At 42.0% G+C, this 23,863-nt stretch overlaps 1 protein-coding gene across 7 annotated transcripts in view; it reads right to left on the bottom strand.

Moving 5' to 3' along the window:
- The window catches only part of LOC117434010 (POU domain, class 2, transcription factor 2), a 75,638-nt gene that overhangs the window by 34,202 nt on the left and 17,573 nt on the right, over window positions 1-23,863 (bottom strand). For 2 of the 7 annotated variants that reach the window (XM_059008928.1, XM_059008926.1), the window contains exon 1: window positions 19,165-21,072. The exons of 2 other annotated variants lie outside the window; for them this stretch is intronic. In XM_059008928.1, coding sequence (XP_058864911.1) covers window positions 19,165-19,273 — 109 coding nt within the window. In that variant the 5' untranslated portion in view covers window positions 19,274-21,072. Of the gene's footprint in view, window positions 1-19,164; window positions 21,084-23,863 lie in introns of those variants that run through there. 3 more of the 7 variants (XM_059008930.1, XM_059008924.1, XM_059008925.1) reach the window with 3 other exon arrangements.

Below are 23,863 nucleotides of genomic sequence, written 5' to 3'. Positions count from 1 at the left end.
TTAAAAGCACTGAAGCGCTCAATTGAAGAAACAAGCCAATGAAACGGCCCTCTCCTTCCCAGTCACTCTGAAACTTTATCACTCAGGGGTTTGAAAACAGAAAACACAGCAAACAGAAACCAACCAAGCCCTGCTAAAGCAGCTGAGAAAAGAATGCCATCAATCTGAAGAGCTTTGCAAAACTTTTAGCCACGTGGGTAAGGCTGCATTGTTTTCACATAATCGTGGATTTCACGATTTCCATTAAATGCACCCGTTGCCGTGTCATTTATCGTTACCTGTGAAAATTCCCACAGCTTCAATATACCATTTTTTTTTATCACTTGAAAATAAATACAGCAAACGTCTGCCTGTCTGTCGCGCTGCCTGTTACACTGTATTCAGGAACCTGGCAGCCGGTTTAGTTCGCTTCCTTCCAGTAAATGATTGAATGCGCACTGCAAAGTCTTCAGCGAAAAAAGACACCTTGCCACTGCATCGGAAAATATTTCTGCTAAAGGTCGCTCTGTCCAGTACAAGAAAAGGTCATTTCACCTGCCTGTTGTTATTTTTTTTACATTTATTTATTTGTTTATTGTGTCTGACAATTCACTGATGGTGAAAACAGAAAGTCTTTAAAAGGTGGACATAAAAAAATAAGTATTCTGCATTTTAGCATTTACTTTTTTTCAGGTCAGCATTTAAATATTTAGGCACCTTTGTTGTATAATAACGCTAGAGAGAGGTGGTCTTTATACAGATGGGGCTTGAGATTGCATTGTGTTAGGATAAAAACAGTCAGGAGAGATAGATACAGAGAGGAAGTGTGTGTGTGTGTGTATTAAACGTGTATTAGATATTAATTCAACCGCGTTTTAACGGCATCCTTAATCTCAATCTCTTTGTGGTAAATATAAATGGATGACTCCGTTAGCAAGAAGGTTAAAAATCACTCACCGCAGCTCATAAATAAACCCGCGAGAGATTTAAAAATAAATACTTGTTTAATGATTATCGGACTAACCAAAGCGCATTAACCCGATTATTGAAATAGGAAGGGACGGTGGTTGTTCTAGCACAACATATCTCTCTCTCTCTGTTTTCTCGCTCTCTCCATACCCCCCCCTCTCCCTCCCTCAGTTCTGTATTCAGGGCAGATGACAATGAAAATGGTTTATTGCTGTGAGTTTCGATCGATCGGTGCAGCTGGGGCCCCGGAGAGGGGGGACTGCAACAAGCGGTCTGGCTCGGGGCTTTTTCAGCGACCGCCGCCCGCCTCCTCTGTATAACTCCCTTCACAATAAAACTGCAGCTGAAATTCTCAGGAGGGTTTTCTAATAAAGACCAAGGAACAGAGACTAGGGAACGAAAAAAGATTTGTATGTTCACTCTGAATAATAATAATAATAATAATAATAATAATAATAATAATAATAATTATTATTATTATTATTATTATTATCATTGTAACAGTGCAATAGTTATTTTTCTTTCTTTGTTTCTTTCTTTTCTCTCCCCCTCTTCTTATAAAAACTGACCATGACAAAAATAAGTGCCGGTGCTGCTGTAATTGTGGCACGACACACCGCTTCTGTATTTCTTTTTTTTTTTATCTATTTTTCCCTCTTTTTCTAATAAAACGCAGCTGAAAATCAACAGCCGGCCACAGAGAGAGAGAGAGAGAGAGAGAGAGAGAGAGAGAGAGAGAGAGAGAGAGAGAGGGAGAGGTGCTTTAAATTTTTCCTTTTAAAACTGACGAGAGAATAAAATAACCACAAAACAGTTTTCTTTCTGTCTGTCTGTCTGTCGGCTGGCAAATCCGCTCACAATATTTGGGGGGAAAAAAATCAGAAATTTGGCCTTTTTTATATAAATAAACAATAAGAATATACTGCTACTACTAATAATAATAATAATAAATCTACTCAATTTCATTAAACACTGGATAAAAACAAAAATCAATGTGGTATAAAAAAAAAAAAGACTCACTCGAAGACAGGTTCTCTCTCTCTCTCTCTCTCTCTCTCTCTCTGTATTGCTGGTGTGAGGTGAATGAGGTGTAACATGTTTAATCGTGTCGGATCAATTAAAAATCCAGTCGAGTCGTTCAACATCACCACTGCCTGCCCTGAGCCTCCATACCTTGCGCTTCTAAATCTGTTCTTAGTGGTCCTCACTCAAAAAAATCAACAGGCGACGCTGTCTGTCTGTCTGTCTGTTTGCATGTCTGTCTGTCTGTCTGCCTGTCTGTCTGCCTGTCTGTCTGTCTGAGTGTGTCTGTTTGCATGCCTGTCTGTCTGTCTATCTATGTCTGTCTGTCTGGCTGTCTGTCTGTTTGCATGTCTGTCTGTCTGTCTGTCTGTCTGTCTGTCTGCCTGTCTGAGTGTGTCTGTCTGCAAGCCTGTCTGTCTGTCTATCTATGTCTGTCTGTCTGTCTGTTTGCATGTCTGTCTGTCTGTCTGTCTGTCTGTCTGTCTGCCTGTCTGAGTGTGTCTGTCTGCAAGCCTGTCTGTCTGTCTATCTATGTCTGTCTGTCTGTCTGTCTGTTTGCATGACTGTCTGTCTGAGTGTCTGTCTGTTTGTCTGAGTGTCTGTCTGTTTGCATGTCTGTCTGTCTGTCTGTCTGTCTGTCTGAGTGTGTCTGTTTGCATGTCTGTCTGTCTGTCTGTCTGTCTGTCTGTCTGAGTGTGTCTGTTTGCATGTCTGTCTGTCTGTCTATCTGTCTGAGTGTGTCTGTTTGCATGTCTGTCTGTCTGTCTATCTGTCTGAGTGTGTCTGTTTGCATGCCTGTCTGTCTGTCTGTCTGTTTGCATGTCTGTCTGTCTGTCTGTCTGTCTGAGTGTGTCTGTCTGCATGCCTGTCTGTCTGTCTATCTATGTCTGTCTGTCTGTCTGTCTGTCTGTTTGCATGCCTGTCTGTCTGAGTGTCTGTCTGTCTGTCTGTCTGTCTGCATGTCTGTCTGTCTGCATGCATGCCTGTCTGTCTGTCTGAGTGTCTGTCTGTTTGCATGTCTGTCTGTCTGAGTGTCTGTCTGTCTGTCTGTCTGTCTGTCTGTCTGCATGCATGCCTGTCTGTCTGTCTGAGTGTCTGTCTATTTGCATGCCTGCCTGTCTGTCTGTCTGTCTGTCTGTCTGTCTGTCTGTCTGTCTGTCTGCATGCCTGTCTGTCTGTCTATCCGTCCCCTTATGAAAAAAAATTATATATTTTAAAATATATTTTTCATGGTGCAATATATTTCAAAACAGAAATGCATGAAATTGATCAGACAATGTGTTTTTCATCTATTTTTCTCTGCTATGTTCAATGCAGGATATTTTAAATATATATTAAAGTATACGTGGTGCAGTACATTAGAACACAATATTACCATCAATATTAAATGTACTGAATAAAATATTTTCTAAAATATATTCTTTCAAAATATAGGGCATTAAAATATATTGGAAATATATTTCAATACATTTATAATTTTTTCATAAGGGTTGGCGGTTTTTATTTTATATAACATTTCCTGGTACTTTATCAGTGTTTATTTTAAAAAAGATATATATATTTAAAGGGTGAAAATCTGTAAAAAAAATACATTCCTAAATGTGTCTGTCGGGTGTGAAGCCATGGAAGTTCTTGGTGTAAATTAGTATCCCTCATTTCAGGTGAAAAATCTGTGAATACCGACCTACAGCTTTTGTAAAACCCGAGAATTTTTGGTGTAAAAAAAAAAATCAGAAAATGATCCAATTCAATCGACAAAGAAGCCCGTCTGGTTTTTGTACTGAACGGTAAAATAAGCTTGCGTTCCCAGTGCGAGAATCTCTGAGCTGAGTCCTTTGAAATCTAAAAAAATTTTAAAAAAAAATATACACCGGACTGCGTCAAGACAAAAGGAAACTGCAGGCAAAGTGGCAGATCAATTGTATTTATTTTGTTATCTCTATCAAGACACTATCCTGTGTTACACATGGCAGTGAAGCTTAACTGCATGTCAATTCAAAACAGACTTCTCAAAAATAAACAGTATTCGAGTTGTTGCAATAATGAGAACCGCCTTTAACTATCAAACACTCAACGGCACTGCATTTAGAAGCACTACGATTCTAAAACACGACAAGAAACTTGAGAATTCAACGAGAAACCACAGCCTGTACTGGCACTGAACTGCTCCACACCTCTTAATTATAACTGCTCCCTCTATCTTGTACTTGATTTCACTCTTATAGGTATCCGTATTCAGGTTTTTTGTCATTGCTCTTATTTGAAATCATTCTTATCCATTCATCGTATTTACTGCATACTCTTACTGGACTTCACTCGTATAAGCAAATATTTTTTAATATAAGTTAACTGCTCTGAGTCAAACTCGCTCTTACATGGAATTATTTACTGGATTCTCTGTTTTTTGCTCTTATTTGAATTTGGTCTTATTTGCTACTGATTTTATTGTACTTTATAACTGCTCTTATCTGTAATGTGATATTCTGTACTGCAATATTTTGTAACAACTGTAAATCACCCTGGATAAGGGCGTCTGCTAAGAAATAAATAAATTAATAATAATAATAATAATAATAATAATAATAATAATAATAATAAAAACACTACAAGAAACTTGATGAATTCAACGAGAAACCACAGAAGTCCTGATGTTCAGCCGAAGACGCTGAGAAAGTCTTCTCGACAAGACTCTCAAGTTATAACGAAGAAAGAAAAAAAAATCTGTTTCGAAAATGTAAGTTTTGGAAAAGCTGAAAATGAAACACTTTTGAGGCTGCACATCAGGAGGAAAATGTTTTGATTGGGTTACCCTACAGCGCGCAGCAGGTAAGCCCACTCTTTCCACACGATCCATGAGGTTATTGGCTGATAATTGGCCAGTAGTCTCAGTCAATGTGTGTGTGTGTGTCTGTGTGTGTGTGTTTGTGTGTCAGTTGACGTTGACACAAGAACTTCTCTTTCATTATAAAGCACTGTGATTGTGGTGTGTTATTTATGACTGATTCCCTCCCTCTCTCCATTTCTCTTTCTTTCTCTCCCCCCTCCCTTCTCTCCCCTTCTTGCTTGCTCTGCTAAATTTTTCTCTTTAATTCAATCGTCCCTCTCTCCCTCTCTCCCTCCCTCCCTCCCTCTCTCTCACTCCCTTCAGGGCTCTGTTTTGTAGGAAGGTCAGGTTCCTGGTTTGTTTTCTGGCTCCCGGCCTCCGACGCGCTCGGAAAAATAAAATTACACCTCGCACCTAAATAATTAAAGTGAGAAACGGTGCATGAGACACGCACACACACACACACACCAACGCACACACACACACCGACACACACACACACACCAATGCACACACACACACTGACACACACACGTGGACAGAGACACAGACACACACCGACACAGACACAGTGTTAGTTTACCATTGTTTGTTTTTAACATGGTTTACCACACCTCTCTGTGCTTTACAATGCTTCCCTATGCTTTACCAGACCTCTCTGTGCTTTACAATGCTTCCCTATGCTTTACCAGACCTCTCTGTGCTTTACAATGCTTCCCTATGCTTTACCATACCTCTCTGTGCTTTACAATGCTTCCCTATGCTTTACCAGACCTCTCTGTGCTTTACAATGCTTCCCTATGCTTTACCATACCTCTCTGTGCTTTACAATGCTTCCCTGTGCTTTACCATACCTCTCTGTGCTTTACAATGCTTCCCTATGCTTTACCACACCTCTCTGTGCTTTACAATGCTTTACCATGCTTTCACTGTGTTTGATTACACTTTGCTGTGCTTTTACTAGGAGACACTTTTATGAGGGAGGGTGTTGCTGCTGTTCCAATGGTGTGTTTGAGTGACAGTTGGCCTGCCCTCCCTGGCTGGCTATCCTGCAGTCCAGCGCGTCATGGCCTGTGCAATGCAGTCTCAGGTCAGTGTAATCCAGAGCGAGACACTCCCCGAGTCAGCCGCTTAAAACAACTGAAAACCGATGCCTGGGCCAAAAATGAGCGACTTGAAAAACGACAGCCACGAAACCTGCCTTCTTCATGCAGTGTGCCTGCAATCCGGCAGACTTCCAGGCGAAACACATTCCTAGAATTTATGAAATGTCTTTGAGTATTTCTAAATCAGTTGAAGACACTGAGAAATTCCTTTTAGCATTTCTATTGCAGACGCTGAGAAAGACTTCCAGCCGGAACGTTTGTCGTTGAATTCCCTGCGTTTCTTTATGTATTTGTAAATCAATTGAAGAGACTGAGAAAGACTTCTACTGAAACACCTGTCGTTGAATTCATTAAGTTCCTTTCAGTATTTCTATTGAACAGAGTGAGAAACACTTCCAGCCGGAACATTTGTCATTATATTTGTACAAATCTCAAGTATTTTGTTAGGTTTTTCTCAGCACTGCGTGAGGCTGGGCGGTGGAATTGGAAGGGTTAAGCGATTGATTTGCGTGAGAAAGTGGAAAACAAATCGTTCGAGGGAAGCCCTTTCTAAATTGAGCGATCCCAACGCGGGGGGGGGGATCCGGCAATTATGTGTATTGATTAGCCGAGTCGCTACACTGCACTCCTGGCTCAATTCCCTCACCGAGGATCAATAGATTAAGAGAGGGATTCCTTTCTTTCTACAACGCTCTCTCTCTCTATCTCCCTCTCTATTTCTCTCATTCTTTCTTTTTCCCAATCTCCTTCTCTCCCACTCTCTCTCCCTCGTCACTACTGTTTTTATTTGACACTAAACTGCAGCTTGCTTTCTCTCTTTCTATTATTTAATTTTTTTTACAAAGGTTATTTTTGTGTGTTATCATGGTGTACAGTGGGGAGAGAGAGGGAAAGAGTGAGAGGGAGTGAGGGAGAGGGAGAAGCAGTGAGTGACAGGGAGAGAGGGAGAAGGATTGAGGGAGAGAGAGGGGGAGAGAGAGAGAAGGGAGAGAGGGAGAGGGAATATCCTGTCGAGCTGGCAGAAAAGGGTTTCTTGATGAAAGGGGGATGTTAAATATTTCTCTACATTTGCTATATTAACTTTTGGCAACTGCTGTATCACATGTCATGCCAATAAAGACCTTTTGCATTTGATTATGAATTTGAGAGAGAGAGGGGAGGGGAGGAGAGGGGGGGGGTGTGACGGAGATTAATACAACAAACACTTGCTTGTGTATTCAATTTAATTCCATGCCTATCTTGTTAACCTGCGTTGACCCGAATAATCTTCTCATGCCAATAAAGCTAATTTGAAGTTGAACTTGAGAGAGGAGGAGGAGGAGGAGGAGAGGGTGGAGGGAAGGGGGGAGAAAGAGAGAAAGAGATGGATGGAGGGAAGGAGAGAGTGGAAGAGAGATTGCATTATGTGCAACAACAAGCATAGCTCACACTGATTGTAAACTGCTTTGGCAAAAATAATGAATTGTCTTGTCATCCAGCTTATTTGAATTTGAATTTGTGGGGGGGAGAGAAATGGAGGATGGAGAGAGATGAGGGATGGGGAGGGATGGAGAGGGAGGGACTGAGAGAGAGAGAGAGAGGGAGGTGAGAGATCGTTATTAGTATGCTAGATCATGCTCAAGTTCATAGCCAGACTTTGCCTTGCCATTATACCCTAACGGGAGGAAGAAAGAAAGAAAGAAAGAAAGACAAAAAAATAAAATAAAGAGGTTGATGATAAAGGGGAGGAGGAGTAGGAGGAGGGGGGGTGGGTGAGAAACCGGGGAAAGAAAGAAAGAGAGAGAGAGAAGGAGAGAGAGAAATGGAGGAGGTGGTTCATTAAGAATGCATGACATCACAATGCCTCCCTCCCCACCTCCCCACCCCCCCCACCCCCAGGGAACAGGTTGCTGTGGAAACAGTCTCTAAGGGAACAGACACCGACTTCCGTTGAGATGAGGAAAGAATGTGGCAGGTAGAATAATGAACTTGACCAGCTACTGTACATCTGTATAGATGAGAAGCATTACAACACAGATCCGGGGCTGTGGAACTCGAATATAATACTCTGCATTGCACACGGGCCACGATAGTGTGTTCATCAATAGCATCTATTTTCAATATGCTGCCTGGAAAGAGTCAAATACACCTGCTCTGCTGTGGAGCTCGGAATACAGTGCCAGGCATTGTCTGGATTAGCGCAGTTTCATTAATAGAATACAGTGCCAGGCATTGCCTGGATTAGAGGAGTTTCATTAATAGAATACAGTGCCAGGCATTGCCTGGATTAGAGGAGTTTCATTAATAGAATACAGTGCCAGGCATTGCCTGGATTAGCGCAGTTTCATTAATAGAATACAGTGCCAGGCATTGCCTGGATTAGAGGAGTTTCATTAATAGAATACAGTGCCAGGCATTGCCTGGATTAGCGCAGTTTCATTAATAGAATACAGTGCCAGGCATTGCCTGGATTAGAGGAGTTTCATTAATAGAATACAGTGCCAGGCATTGCCTGGATTAGCGCAGTTTCATTAATAGAATACAGTGCCAGGCATTGCCTGGATTAGAGGAGTTTCATTAATAGAATACAGTGCCAGGCATTGCCTGGATTAGCGCAGTTTCATTAATAGAATACAGTGCCAGGCATTGCCTGGATTAGCACAGTTTCATTAATAGAATACAGTGCCAGGCATTGCCTGGATTAGCGCAGTTTCATTAATAGAATACAGTGCCAGGCATTGCCTGGATTAGAGGAGTTTCATTAATAGAATACAGTGCTGTATACTGTGCTGTACGTGTTCAACACAATGTAATGATTCAAGATGTGAACACAGCCACAGTTCTGTCTGCTGGACTGTGCTGCTTCGTCTGTCGGGAGGTTTCAATACTGCAGAGCAGCTAACTATATAATACGAGGACGGATAGATAGCTAGTTTGCTACACAGACAGACAGACCCTGCTCTCCCTTTGTTCAATAAAGCAGCTGGTGTTTGTAGATCCCAAAGACAATCACACTGTCAATGCTTTCACTCCAATTCTCTCTCTCCATCTCCCTCTCACTCTCTCTCTCCGATAGTCTCCGATATCAGCTGTTAAAAAATAGGTTTTGAAAATACTGTCTCTGCCAAACATTGTCACTGTTGTATCCCCTTCAGTCATGATTTTGAATTTTCAGAAATTTGAAAACAAGTCTGTGTGAACTCTCTGGAGTTCGAGAAGTCGCCCTGCCGTAACTTTGACCCCCCCCCCCCCCCCCCCACACACACACACACACACACATATGCATTATAAAATAGATCCATAGACAGCAAACCCAACGTGGTTCAATTCTACACAGTGCCTGAAGGGGGTATAAACACTCCATGAACGCTAAAGAGAGCTTCTGTGTTTATTTTACCCTTTGGGGGCTCAGTCGGGTTATTCAGCCCCGTCCTCATTCACGATGACTGCTCCTCTCTCTCATCTGTCTCCCTCTCTCCCCTCTCTCTTCTGTCTCCCTCTCTGTCTCTCCCCTCTCTTCTGTCCCTCACCTGATTGTCAGTGCCCGATTTCTGCGGAGGGCTCGATTCTGATAATTGAACGATGTGTTCGAGCAGCACTAGAGCACAGTGGAATACATTCTAATACACACACGCTGCAGCCGTCTCACTTCATAATTTCTGAACGATCGTCTCCTCATATTGATCCCCCCAGTCTGTCAGTGTCAGTGTCCTGCCAGCAAGCTGCCTGGCTTTTACACCAAAATGTCTTTAACCTTGGCCCAGGGCTGCCGTGACTATTAATAAGGGCAGTCTGCCTCCCTCAAACCCCCTCCCCCCCAACCCCTCACCCCCTGGCTAGTCTCTGCTCCCTCAACTCTCATACATAGTAAACACTATTGATTTTTTCTGCTTTAAAGAAAAATACATGAATTTTAATGCAGAAGGAGGGGGTGGGGTGCTATCTCATCTCATCTCACAGCTGGGACGCTGACGGGGGGACAGAGAGGGAGGGAGAAACAAGACAACTGGAAGGGAGGTAATCAAGGAAGAGAGAAGGAAGCCAGGGAGGCAAGAAAGTAAAACAGAAAAATCACCACAGAAGTTTAACATGGTAATTTTGCGTTTCCCCTCCTTGCTTTTCTCATGGTTATACTGTGCATTTACCATGCACTGCCATCGTTTTTAATATGCTTTACCAGACCTCTCTGTGCTTTACAATGCTTCCCTATGCTTTACCAGACCTCTCTGTGCTTTACAATGCTTCCCTATGCTTTACCAGACCTCTCTGTGCTTTACAATGCTTCCCTATGCTTTACCAGACCTATCTGTGCTTTACAATGCTTGCCCATGCTTTACCAGACCTCTCTGTGCTTTACAATGCTTCACTATGCTTTACCATACCTCTCTGTGCTTTACAATGCTTCCCTATGCTTTACCAGACCTCTCTGTGCTTTACAATGCTTGCCCATGCTTTACCAGACCTCTCTGTGCTTTACAATGCTTCCCTATGCTTTACCATACCTCTCTGTGCTTTACAATGCTTGCCCATGCTTTACCACGCTTTCACTGTGCTTTTACTGTGAGGAACTTTTCTAAGATAATGAGTACATTTCCTCTGCACTTCCAGTGAGGAGGTTGCAGGCTGCAATATTATACACAGCAGAGATTTCTGACACCTCTTTTCACTTTTTTTGCCTCTTTCTCTCCCTATCCCTCTATCTCAATCTCCATCGCCTTCCCTCCCCCTCCCTCTCTCTCTCCTCTTTCTCTCTCTTCCTCCATTTCCCCTCTCCCTCTCTCTCCTCCCTCGCCATCTCCCTCCCTCTCCCCCTCTCACTCTCTCCCCGTATTGATTTTCTCATAAACTCCTCTCCAGTCTCATGTTACCCACAAGCCGCAGAGAGGACAGGAACGATGTTTTCTCCTGTGATTGTCAGTCATTAAAAACGCACTGAGGAGAGCAGGGTCTTTCTATAACACCGGACCCCAGCCCTGCAGGAGCTGTGTGGGGAGGTACAAACCAGAACCAGAACCCAGGCAGAACCAGCGAGCCAGTCCAAACACACCCCAGCATTCACAGCTACAGCTACGGACCAAACGTTTTGCAGCATCACCCGCTATAGAATTAACTTCATTTTGCTTCATACAGTCGAATGAAACCTGCTGGAATAATGTTATGTTAACATACTGAATCACACACCACTGCTTTGTAGTTTTTCCAGATACTACTTAACGGAAAAACTGACTAAAACATTACTGTACTACTATTATGGCTTCCGACAGACTTTATTTCTGATATCATTTTGTAGTTTCTTTTGATTACATGATGTTAAATTAAAAGATCTAAATTCATATAGTTGTTTTTTTTTTTTTTTTGATGATGTCTCAATCCTAAAAATCTAGGTGATGCAAAACTTTTGGCCACAGCTGTAGAGCAGCCAGTGTGATGAAACAACATGATGTGAATATCGACAGCAGGTTCACAAAAGTAACGGCACAGCAATGAACAGCTTCATGAAAACTTGAAAAGTGGCATTGAAGACTTCATCAAGTTAGAAAGGAAGGTGGTACGGTATATTATATGGTAAACAACTGGTTATATCAATAGATAGATAGATAGATCGATAGATAGATAGATAGATAGACAGATAGATAGATAGATAGATAGATAGATAGATAGATAGATAGATAGATAGATAGATAGATAGATAGATAGATAGATTGATTTCAATATGGATATTAAAGTGAATGCGTATATAATGTGCATCTAACCTAATGTTGAAAAATCTGAATGTACTTATTACTAATTGATCTCTATTGTCCCGGTAAACTGTGAATGATCAGGGCCCTGTTCTCTTCTCTCTCCTCTCCTCTCCTCTCCTTTCCTCTCCTCTCACAGTGTTTGAAGACGCATCCTGCGTGGCCCCCCCCAGCAGCCAATTTGGACAATGGTTATAGCTGTCACTCATGGGGGTGGGAGGGGCAGACTTTCGATCACTGACAGCGTCGGGGGGGTGGGAGAGAGGTCAATAAGTCAGCAACCCCCTCCCCCTCCACACACCTCTCCAGCAGACAAAGGATCAACTATATTCTATAGGAGGGGAGAGGAGAGCTGTATAGAGGTCTATAGGAAAGATAACTCAACACTGCAGAGCTGTATAGAGGTCTATAGGAAAGAGAACTCAACACTGCAGAGCTGTATAGAGGTGTATAGGAAAGAGAACTCCACACTGCAGAGCTGTATAGAGGTCTATAGGAAAGAGAGCTCCACACTGCAGAGCTGTATAGAGGTCTACAGGAAAGAGAACTCAACACTGCAGAGCTGTATAGAGGTCTATAGGAAAAAGAACTCAACACTGCAGAGCTGTATAGAGGTCTATAGGAAAAAGAAACTCAACACTGCAGAGCTGTATAGAGGTCTATAGGAAAGAGATCTCCACTCACAGAGCTGTATAGAGGTCTACAGGAAAGAGAACTCCACACTGCAGAGCTGTATAGAGGTCTATAGGAAAGAGAACTCAACACTGCAGAGCTGTATTGAGGTCTATAAGAAAGATAACTCCACTCAACACTGCAGAGCTGGAACGCAACAAGTAGAATATTGTTCTATGTTTAGTATCCATATCCGAGGACTGGAAATTGCAATCAAAACCCCACACCAGCTCCTGTTTCTTTGATAATACTCTGAGCACAGCTCACACACTCACACACAGGCACCTTGACGGATGACCCAGGGGTCCTGAGGGTTAATAGGACCCCTGCATTAACATAAATATAATCAGCTAAATGAAATGGCGTGTGAAGAGAGGGGGCAGAGAGAGAGAGAGAGAGAGAGAGAGAGAGAGAGAGAGAGAGAGAGAGAGAGAGAGAGAGAGAGAGAGAGAGAGAGAGAGAGAGAGAGAGAGAGAGAGAGAGAGAGAGAGAGAGAGAGAGAGAGAGACTGAAGAACTGCCACTGCTGTTGGGCTGATGCATCATAAACCTCCCCCTGCCCCCCTGTCTGCTACGCATTTAATACAGAGGCCCTGTATCCATATAGAGAGGGTTTGATGTACATGACATGCACATGGAATACATATAGATATATAGATATACACTGCACAAATCTGCTGCAGCTCTGCGCTGACACACAGAAGGGATTGCAATCTATCTGTAAGGTATAGAACTGGAGGAACAGAATGCGTAAAATAAAGAATATGTAAGATCTAGCATCTATAAGGTATGGCATAGGATGTATGGAATATGTAAGGTCCAGATTATGTAAGGTATAGAATGGGAGGTATGGAACGGTGTGGCATCTTGTAAGAGAATGTGCAGAGCAGCAGGTCAGCAGAGTTTAACACTGCAGATGAGGTTGTGTAACAGACCACTGGGGAGAGAGAGAGGCTGAGTAATTAAACCCTCTCCGAGGGGGGGTGCGATTGTTTACCTCATAATTCCCACTAATGGTGTTTAAATGTGAGTCGGGTTTCTCAGCAGTCTCTCCGGAGCAGATATTCAATACAGGTTAGCGCTCTTAATGATCTGCTGGGAGTTTATATAAATTAACACTGCACAGCCTGGGAGCTGCAGAGTAAGAGTCTCTCACACACAAACACACACTGACACAGACAGACACACAAGCAAACACACACACACACATACACACTAACACACACGCAGGAGTCTCACACTGCTGTATGCTGAACCACACTACATGACACTAATATAAAACCCTGTACAGAACTACAGCAGCTACCCACCATGGTGTCTATATAAAGTGCTGATCTAGTGTGCTGGCATTGCCTGCTATGTGCTGGGCAGAGCCTCTCCCTTATAAAAGAGAGAGAGGGAGGGATAGAGGGGAGATAGGGGAGAGATAGGAGGGAGGGAGAGACGGGAAGGTGAGAGAGAGAAAGGGGGAGATAGAGAGAGCGAGGGAGAGAGACGGCAGGGAGGGAAAGAGAAAAAGGGGAGATAGAGAGAAGAAGGGAGATAGATAAGTGGGAGAGAGAGAGGGAGGGAGGGAGGGAGGGAATCAGTATAATGTAATAAAGCATGTAGTATTGACATCTCTGTTTTGTCCATTGATTCTCCATTAGGCTGCTAACAAAGCCTTGTTGACATTTTGTCATTCCCAATCCTGCTCGCATTACCATGACGCTTGTTGCTCTTCGATTGCAGTTCATTCTTAGGGGCCCTCCCCCGAGGGCCGAAGCACAAATCAGAATAATCCCAATCAATCGCGCCGCACTGTTTCACATTAACAGCACACAGCCGAGCTTCTGTAAGCGTGCCTGCACTGCTGTGGAAAGACAGAGCAAGGCATGGCCTTCAATACAACATTAAAAAAACACTTTCAATATGGAGTCTGCACTATCCTTTATAAAAGCTTCCATAGTTAAAGCATAGTGCACTAAATCATAGCAGAAAGCGCGATAAAGCATAGGGAAGCATTGCAAAGCACAAAGAGGTATGGTAAAGCATAGGGAAGCATTGCAAAGCACAGAGAGGTATGGTAAAGCATAGGGAAGCATTGTAAAACACAGAGAGGTATGGGAAGGCATATTACAAAGTAAGGCAAACCAGGGTAAACCGTGGTAAATGTTTAGTATAACCATGGGAAAAGCAGGTGAAACCAGCAAAAATGACTGTGAAAAATGACGGTGGTAAAGTTTCAAAATGGCTATTGTACAAAACTACAGCAGCTACCCACCATGGTGTCTATATAAAGTGCTGATCTAGTGCGCTGGCATTGCCTGCTGTGTGCTGGGCAGAGCCTCGCTGTGCTGTACTGCACACAGGGAAATGCTGGCGGGACCGCACTATATAACACTAATATAAAACCCTGTACAGAACTACAGCAGCTACCCACCATGGTGTCTATATAAAGTACTGATCTAGTGTGCTGGCATTACTGTATAGGCAGGGTATGCATAGTATAACCATGTGTAAAATTGTATACCCTCTCTCCTTCTTTCATATTTTATCTTTCTTTATTCATTTTATTTTATTTCTTTTCATCTTTCTTATTTAGTCTTTCTTTTTCTTTTATTTTACCTCTTTCTTTCTTTTCTCTTTTATTTGATCTATTTTGTTCTTTCTTTCCTTTCCTTTCTATCTTTCTTATTTTGTCTTTCTTTTCTGTTCTTTTATCTTTCTTTCTTTCTCAATTTGTTTCTCTTTTCTTTTTTTTTTTTTTTTTTGAAGAGCACCGCAAAGAAAACAGGAACGAATTAATAAAGGAAAGAAAGAAAGATTAAAGAGGGGGCGGGGAGGGGTTTAGAGAGCGAGCAAGAGGGGGGTGCTTTTGTGAAGAAGAGAAAGAGAACGAGAGGAGGGCTGGATCAGGGGGTCAAGGGCGAACAAGTAGGAACACAAAGACAGGGTCAGGAAGCATCTGTATCACGGGGGGGCGAGGGGGGAGAGGGGGGCCGAGGAGGGGGAGTTTTGATTTGTATTTGGTAATGTTGTGCACAACATGTATAATAATAACACAAGTTAAATTAAAATTGAGAGGGAGAGAAGAGAGGACAGGAGTGGGGGGGGGGGGGGAGAGGTGAGAGAGGGAGTTTGTGATTGACACTGTCATATATAACATGCCCAATAACCTTGACAGGCATTGCTTAACTGGTCCTGCATAGATGGTGTATTTGAAATTGAGAGAGAGAGAGAGAGAGAGAGAGGGGAGAAGAGAAGGGGACAGAGGAAAAGACATTGGAGAGAGTAGAGATGGGAGAGGAGAGAGAGATATGAGGTGCCTGGCTGGGGGATTAGAAAGAAGAGAAAAAGAAAGAGAAAGAAACAAAAAAGAAAGAAAATAACCTGTGCTAAACACTTGCCCTTTCACACAGAGGTCTGGTAAAGCATAAAAAAAATAAATAAACTATGGTAAACTAACCCTTATAAAAGCTGCCCATAGTAAAAGCATGGCAAGGTGTAATAAAGCACATTGAAAGCATGGTAAAGCATAGGGAAGCATTGTAAAGCACAGAGAGGTCTGGTAAAGCATAGGGAAGCATTGTAAAGCACAGAGAGGTCTGGTAAAGCATAGGGAAGCATTGTAAAGCACAGAGAGGTCTGGTAAAGCATATTAAAAAAACAAACCATGGTAAACTTACTAAACATGGCAAACCAGGGTAAACTACGATAAGTGCATTGTATTACCATGAAAAACCATTGGAAAAGTACAGAAACACCGCGGTAAACTTTTATAAGAGACCTTTATTAGATTCTCCTGCAAAGTCAAGTCAAACCGGCGATAATGGGCAGTGCACCTCAGCCACTGAGCAGTATTCTCTTCATCAAGCTTCCCCCTCTGTGCAATGAAAACCACGCAGAGCTAAACAGAGGTGACAATGACTAGAAAACCAGCACATCCATGCTGTACATTACTGACAAACCTGTATGCAATAGAGGGCTTTTTAATACTTCATGCTTCTGTTGAAATACACTGTAATTGCATATTATATATATATATATATATATATATATATATATATATAATAATAATAATTAAAAATACAAGTAAGTCCATTATTTATCATTTCTAAAACAGCAGCCCCTATTAAAGCAGTAGAAGATGTTAATCGAGAGCCTGGAGCTTCATGCTGAGCGATACCTTCTGTACTATTTGCTCAATAACACATTGCCTTTGCCCCTATATTGTTGCAGGTTCCTACAGGGGCGCTGGAACTACGGGTGCTGCTTTGCATGGCTTCCTTTATATACAGGGATTACAGTTTTGTGGCTTTCAGCACCCCCACTTTAAAAACTGTTCCAGCGCCCTTGGGTTCCTACGTATCTAATAGAGCTCTGGGACGGGGTCATTTCCATGCAGAGCTGCTGGTTGTCCTCTAAGCCAAGAGCATCAGATGGTTTTCCTCTCAGTTTTAGCCGAGGAGGTAAAGAGACACAACTCCAGTCATCTTTGAATATTCCAGTATGGGTTGTATTTTTCTTTTTTTTGTTCTTTACAGTACGGCACATGATCACACTTTAATTCTGCAGAAAACACATGTGCGAAATGGAGCAGGTGAAGGTAAGTAACCCCCCCCCTCCGGTGCATTCAATCAGTATTGTGAGGTTGCAGTTATCACAACTCAATGAAGCAAAGAGTATGAAGTAGTTCTTAAACAGAGTTATCTAATTACAGAAAATGTTTTTCAGCTCCCACCCCCTCCTTCCTGCACTTTATCCCCCTTCCCTCTCTGTCACTCCATCCCTCTTTTTCCTTCCCTCTCCCCCCCCAAATCAAGAACCGCATCTATAAAAACAACACACAAACATTTCTGCATACAGAGCCAGACATTGCAATATAAACGACACAACACAATCGCTATTGACTGCTCAGCTGCTGACTGCTCCTTCTCTCTCTCTCTCTCTCTCTCTCTCTCTCTCTCTCTCTCTCTCTCTCCCTCTCCCTCTCCCTCCCTCTCTCTCTCTCTCTCTCTCTCTCTCTCTCTCTCTCTCCTCAGTTCTGACGCAAACACAGACAGGTGTCTAAAGGCACAGCAAGAATGAAAATTAAATAGAGAAGTGTATTGTAAAGAACAACTACACTAAACTACAATAGAACTATACCACAGATCCAATACACCTGCAATACACCTGCAATACAGGCTACAATACAGCTACATTAGACCTGCAATACAGACTACAATACAGCTCCATTACACCTGCAATACAGACTACAATACAGCTCCATTGGACTGGAATACAGTCTGCAGTATAGTTCACATACAACTACAATACTTTTACATTACAACTGCAATACAGCTACAATACTATTACAATACAGCTACTACATGGCTACATTATAAGTCAAATGCCACTATATTAAACTAGCAATTTATATAATACATCTGCAATACACCTGCAAAACACAGCCTACAATACAGCTACACTGATACAATACAGCCACATTGATACAATACAGCTACATTGATACAATACAGCTACATTGATACAATACAGCCACATTGATACAATACAGCTACATTGATACAATACAGCTACATTGATACAATACAGCCACATTGATACAATACAGCTACATTGATACACTACAGCTACATTGACACAATATAGCTACATTGATACAATACAGCTACACTGATACAATACAGCCACATTGATATAATACAGCTACATTGATACAATACAGCTACATTGATACAATACAGCCACATTGATACAATACAGCCACATTGATACAATACAGCTACACTGATACAATACAGCCACATTGATACAATACAGCTACATTGATACACTACAGCTACATTGACACAATATAGCTACATTGATACAATACAGCTACACTGATACAATACAGCCACATTGATATAATACAGCTACATTGATACAATACAGCTACATTGATACAATACAGCCACATTGATACAATACAGCCACATTGATACAATACAGCTACACTGATACAATACAGCCACATTGATACAATACAGCTACATTGATACACTACAGCTACATTGACACAATATAGCTACATTGATACAATACAGCTACACTGATACAATACAGCCACATTGATATAATACAGCTACATTGATACAATACAGCCACATTGATACAATACAGCCACATTGATACAATACAGCCACATTGATACAATACAGCTACAGCACAACTGGAATGCAGGTTACAATACAGAGCATTTTCAAGTGAAATACAGCTACAGCACAGCAATAACATTACTGCTAATACAATGACAGCTACAGGCTAACATTACAATATGACTGAAGATTAAAAACAACAATTAGAGAAAGCTTCTCTCACTCCTCTCTCCCCTTTCCCTCTCCACTCTCCTATCACCCCAGACAATCCTCTCCAGCTCCCCCCCTGTCCACTGCTTCTCTCCCATCTCTCTCCCTTCTCTCTCCTGCTCTTGTGGGCCAGCCTGTCCACGTTTTTTCCCCCATGGCATCTCTTTCTCTCTCCTTCTCCCTCCCATCTCCTCTCTCTCTCAGTTCCCCCGGCTGAATCTGAAAGCCTGCCCCAGAATCAATATCTTGTGGGATCAATATCCACATGAATATTCTCTCCTTCGCTCTCTGCTTTCTCTCTCTCTCTTCCCCTATCCCGCAGACACAGACACAGACACAGGCTGGAGACGGGGTGATGAAACAAGCTGCCTGCCTCCCTTTACCGTCTCTCTCCTAGGGGGAAGAAACGCACAGAGGCAGGCAGACCACAACAACGGCTACGGGGACTATATCAAGCTAGCCAGAGGACCGTGCATTTATTTACAGTGTTTTTGCGGACGTTTATTTTCATTTTTTTTCTTGTCGGAACAGACTTACCGTTTGCTGCCGCCGCCGCTCGGAAGGCTGTCGGAGGCTTGAGACGCCATCCTGCCACTTCGGAGGAGGCTCGCTGGAACACGAACGGGACCGGCAGGGGCACGAACATACTGGAGCCTGGCTGGACCGAACAGCGGTACTGGGATTCCTTCTCTCTCTCGTCCTCCGTCTCTCTCTCTCTCTGTGTCTCTAAAACGCTTAACAGATGAAGTCTGTCGTATTTCGGGTAGCGACAAGCCGCATCCGCCGCTCCTTGTTTAGTATATCGGCGGTGCAGGTGTTAAAAGGACAGGAAAATCACACAGGATGGTGCAGACGTCTTGTGAATCTTCTCAATCCCTGAAGAGAAGATGATGAAGTAGAAGGAGAAGCAGTCCCAGTTAGCATTAGCAGATCTTTGGCAAAGGAAAACGAAACGCCGCCACCCGACAGCAGGGATTTGAGAAACAGAACCGCAGGCTCGCTTCGGACTGGTACGGGGAGGCGAGCAGACAAAGAGATGGACACGGCAGCTGTTGGGCTAGCAGAGTGCGGATTCTGGCTTTTAGATTTGCCCCTTTCTTTCCCGTCTCCTCGGTTTTTTTTTTTTTTTGTTGTTGGCTGTGATTAATAGCGTTGACCCGAGTCACCATCGGCTTTGGCGATCATTAATAAATAAAAAATACATTTATTTTTATTAAAACAACAAGAAATGTAGACTTTCTTTCTTTCTTTCTTTCTTTCTTTCTTTCTTTCTTTCTTTCTTTCTTTATTCAACCTTTAACAAAAAACCGTAAAACGCGGTAAAAAAAAAATAATAAACCCGTTAAAAAAAGAAAGAAAGAAAGATATGAAATATGTATATATATATATTTGAGATCTGGATATAATTTTGTATATATATATACATATATATATATTTAGATGTACTTTTTGGTTTCTTTGTATTTTTTTGGTATATCTGTTGGTTTAACGCAGTCGTTTTAGTAATACAGTTATAGAGCGCATGGCAGTGACAGATTATTATTATATAGATTTTTTTAAATAGAAAATCTTTAGTCTAAACATCGCAATCAATGGAAAAAATCAATACCTCTACGTACTAAGCAAAGACTCTGTCTCACACTCTCTCCCTCTCTCTCCTCCCAATCCATATACATAAATATATAGAGACTCGGAAATGTATATTCAACGTATACAAATGTATACACATGAAAAATGCAGCATAAAGAGAAAAATAAAATACCCGCCCCCCCTTCAGATATTTTTGTATATTTATTTTCAGTATTATTAAAATCTGACGCAACGATTGTTAAAATCTGATTTAAATATTAAATATTAAAATGCACGCCTAGCTGCCTGACTGCCCCTCTCTCTCGGTCACACACACGCTGAGACACACACACAGTATATTGCGCTAGCCGAGCTTACATTACAATGCACTTCACTGTCTCCAGAAAAACAAACTAAACCATAAAAAAAAAGCTTTCATACCATTTTACAAGAATCCTCACTCTGCATTTGCATTGGAAACGTGTCTCTATTAAACCAGTGATTTTTCTAAGTTCCTACCTATTATTAATATTTATTAATACTGTTGTTATGGTAATTATGATTACCATTAATATTATTGATCATTTCTTTATTTTTAGAAGTAAAAGCCGCAAAAGCCTGCCTGCCTGCCTGCCTGCCTGCCTCCTGTCTGTCTGTCGGCTTGCTTTCCTTTCTGCTAACAATGAATCTTTTTCCCTAAACAGACAACTCTAGTGTACTGTCGTCCCCCCTACCTCCCTGCCCTCCCCTCTCTTACGCTCTCTCGCCTTCCCTCCCTCATTTGACAGCCAGCTTCCATACGACGGCATTTCAAAAGTGACCATTTGGTTGTCCTTTAGAAACCCCCTGCTAAGAGAGAAACAGAAAAACGAGAGAGAAAAAGCCCCCCTCACCTCTCTCCCTCACCCCCCCTCCTCTTCCTTTCTTTTCTTGGCTTCTCTCGGCTCCTTCTAGACAAAAGCAATTATTTCTAGCAGAATGTAGTGTAGGGAGAGAGAGAGAGAGAGAGAGAGAGAGAGAGAGAGAGAGAGAGAGAGAGAGAGAGGATTCAAGGAGAGAGAGAGGGGAGAAAAAATTACCTTGGCCTCTCCATTTCCTTTCAACACACACACTGCCACACACACACTGACACACAGACACTGACACACACACACACACACACAAAGCTTATCCACAGTCAATAACAATACACCCTCAATTGTAACCTTTGCCTACTCATTAAAACCTCTTCCCTAAACACTACAGCTGACACACTCACGGTGAAGATGAATGCAGGGCTCAGGGTTGCTACTGTAGGTATTGTACTGTATACAACTGACTCTTAACAAACACAATAACAACAAAGAAACAGAGCAGGCACACAAACTGAGGGTCCCCATAATCGCACAATGAGCGCAGAGCAAGGGCAAGGTTAAGGAGGTATTCAGAGAGAGAGAGAGAGAGACAGAGAGATGCCATCCAGAACGTCTATAAGGAGGCCAGCAGCGCGCAGTGAAAGTCTGGTGAAAATATTGGCAGTTATTGAGATGCATATACTGGATATGCATTGAAATACCCACTGTTTTCTATATGCCCGTCTTGAAAAATGATCTTTTAGAAATGTTTAGTCACAACTCTTTGCTATACAGCTGTTCATCAGGCTGTTCTCAGGTACAGAACCCACCCCCCCCCCCCCCCATCTCATGGCATGACTGCTTGTGGAAGCTCCAGTAACCATCTCAACGTTTCTGCTTCCTAAAATTAATGAAGAATTTGGAGAAGAAAAAAAGGACTACAGTTTTTCTTTTCCTTCAAATAAACTTCCAGAGCGACTTTTAACCTCTACAGTCTGCTAAGAAATAAATTATGGCCAAAAGTTTAGCCTCACTCATCGTCACCCAGAACTACATCAACACTCAACAGCGCTGTCTTTAATGAAGGAAACTGAATAAATTCAACGGCAAACGGTTTTGTTAAACCTCAAGCTGTATTTCTGACCGTCGGAGAAACTCTTAAGAAAAGGTTGGATTTTTTTGTTGCTGAAATGCAGCGAGGCAGAGAGAGATGGAGAGATGGAGAGAGATGGCAGGAGAGGAAGACAGAGGGAGAGAGAGGGAGTGAGAGAGTGAGAGAGAGAAAGAGAAGTGGAGAGAGAGAAAGAGGGGGAGAGAGATAGAGAGGGCGAGAGAAAGTGAGAGGTGAAGAGAGGGAGAAGGAGAGGGATTGAGAGAGAGAGAAAGCAAGAGGTGGAGAGAGACAGAGGGATTGAGAGATTGAGAGAGAGAGGGAGAGGGAGAGAGAACGGGATTTAGAGAGACTGAGAGAGAGAGAGGGCAGTAGTGCAGGGGTTAACCCTGCAGAGGTCTGCTTGTGATCTCTGATACACTTCAGCCTCTGGTCAAACAGATGAGGTGATTTTATTTTTTCTTTATTTATTTATTTGTCCTTGCAGGTTATTAAAAATCTCATCTCCTCAGCTCTCTAACACCCAGCGCAGGATGTTCAGTCTCTCCTCTCCCCCTCCCTCCCGCCTTCCTTCTCTCCCTGCCTAAACGCACAGGCAAAAAAAAAAGAAAACACCCAAAAAAACACCAGCCATCGCAGAAATCACAAAACACTTAAAACAAATTTTTTTTCTTCTTTTTGCAAGATAATTGCTGCCTTGTTGTATTTTTATTTTCAATTTCCACAAACAGTCTTGAGGTCCAATCAGGGTTGTGTCTGCTGCTGTCAAGGGCTTTTGTCTGTGTTTATAACCTACCCAGGATAATTGGTAGAATTGTTTGAGTCTCTAAATATATAAGAAATATTTGAATTTGTTATGGATTTATATATATATATATATATATATATATATATATATATATATATATATATATATATATGTGTGTGTGTGTGTGTGTGTGTGTGTGTGTGTGTGTGAGTGAGTATTTGAGAAAATGTCCCTACAAAGATAGTAACTCCTGAAAAAACAATGTTGTGGGGATGTCCCCACTTTATAAAACACATTTTTAAGAACTAAATATGCCTTCAAAAAAATAATAAAACTGCCAAAATATTTTGTTTATTGTCGAGTTTTGTTTGACTGAAGTTAGAAATAGTAAATAAGAATATGGTCAGAGTCAATGAGAAGACCCCACAAATATAGGAATGCAAACATGTGTGTGTGTGTGTGTGTGTGTGTGTGTGTTTGTGTGTGTGTGTGTGTGTGTGTGTGTGCGCACAGCTAAAAACAATTGAACTGAAAACTCACTGTTTTAATAATGAGCTACAGTGACACGGCCAGTCTGCCTGGGTGTTTCTACCATGCTCTCTGAAGAAGCTGAAATGTTGCAGCTCATGATTAAAACATATATATTTCGATATGTATTTTTTTTTCTTTAAAAAACTGAAAAATGCTGGTTATATTGTTGTAAAACTGTGAAAGCACTACAGTAGCTCAAAACGGTGGCACGCTGCACAGCACAGATCTAAGCTTAATGATGAGAGTCCTGCTTTAAATGCTTTTAATTCGACTGTAAATGTATATTATTTTGGCAAGTTTTCCTTCGTTATGGCGTTTCTTTCTTTCTTAGTGAATTTGATTTTAAACAGTGCGGTAGTTTTTTTTTGCACTGTATCTGGCTTGTCTTTTTTTCCTTCCCTCCATTTTTTCTTTCATTGACACTTCCGTCCTCTTCTCTCTCAG

Source organism: Acipenser ruthenus, chromosome 38 (assembly GCF_902713425.1).
Source record: "Acipenser ruthenus chromosome 38, fAciRut3.2 maternal haplotype, whole genome shotgun sequence".
Classification (NCBI taxonomy): Eukaryota; Metazoa; Chordata; class Actinopteri; order Acipenseriformes; family Acipenseridae; genus Acipenser; species Acipenser ruthenus.
The sequence above is the reverse complement of the archived record's forward strand: the minus strand, read 5'-3'. Positions and strand labels throughout refer to the sequence as shown.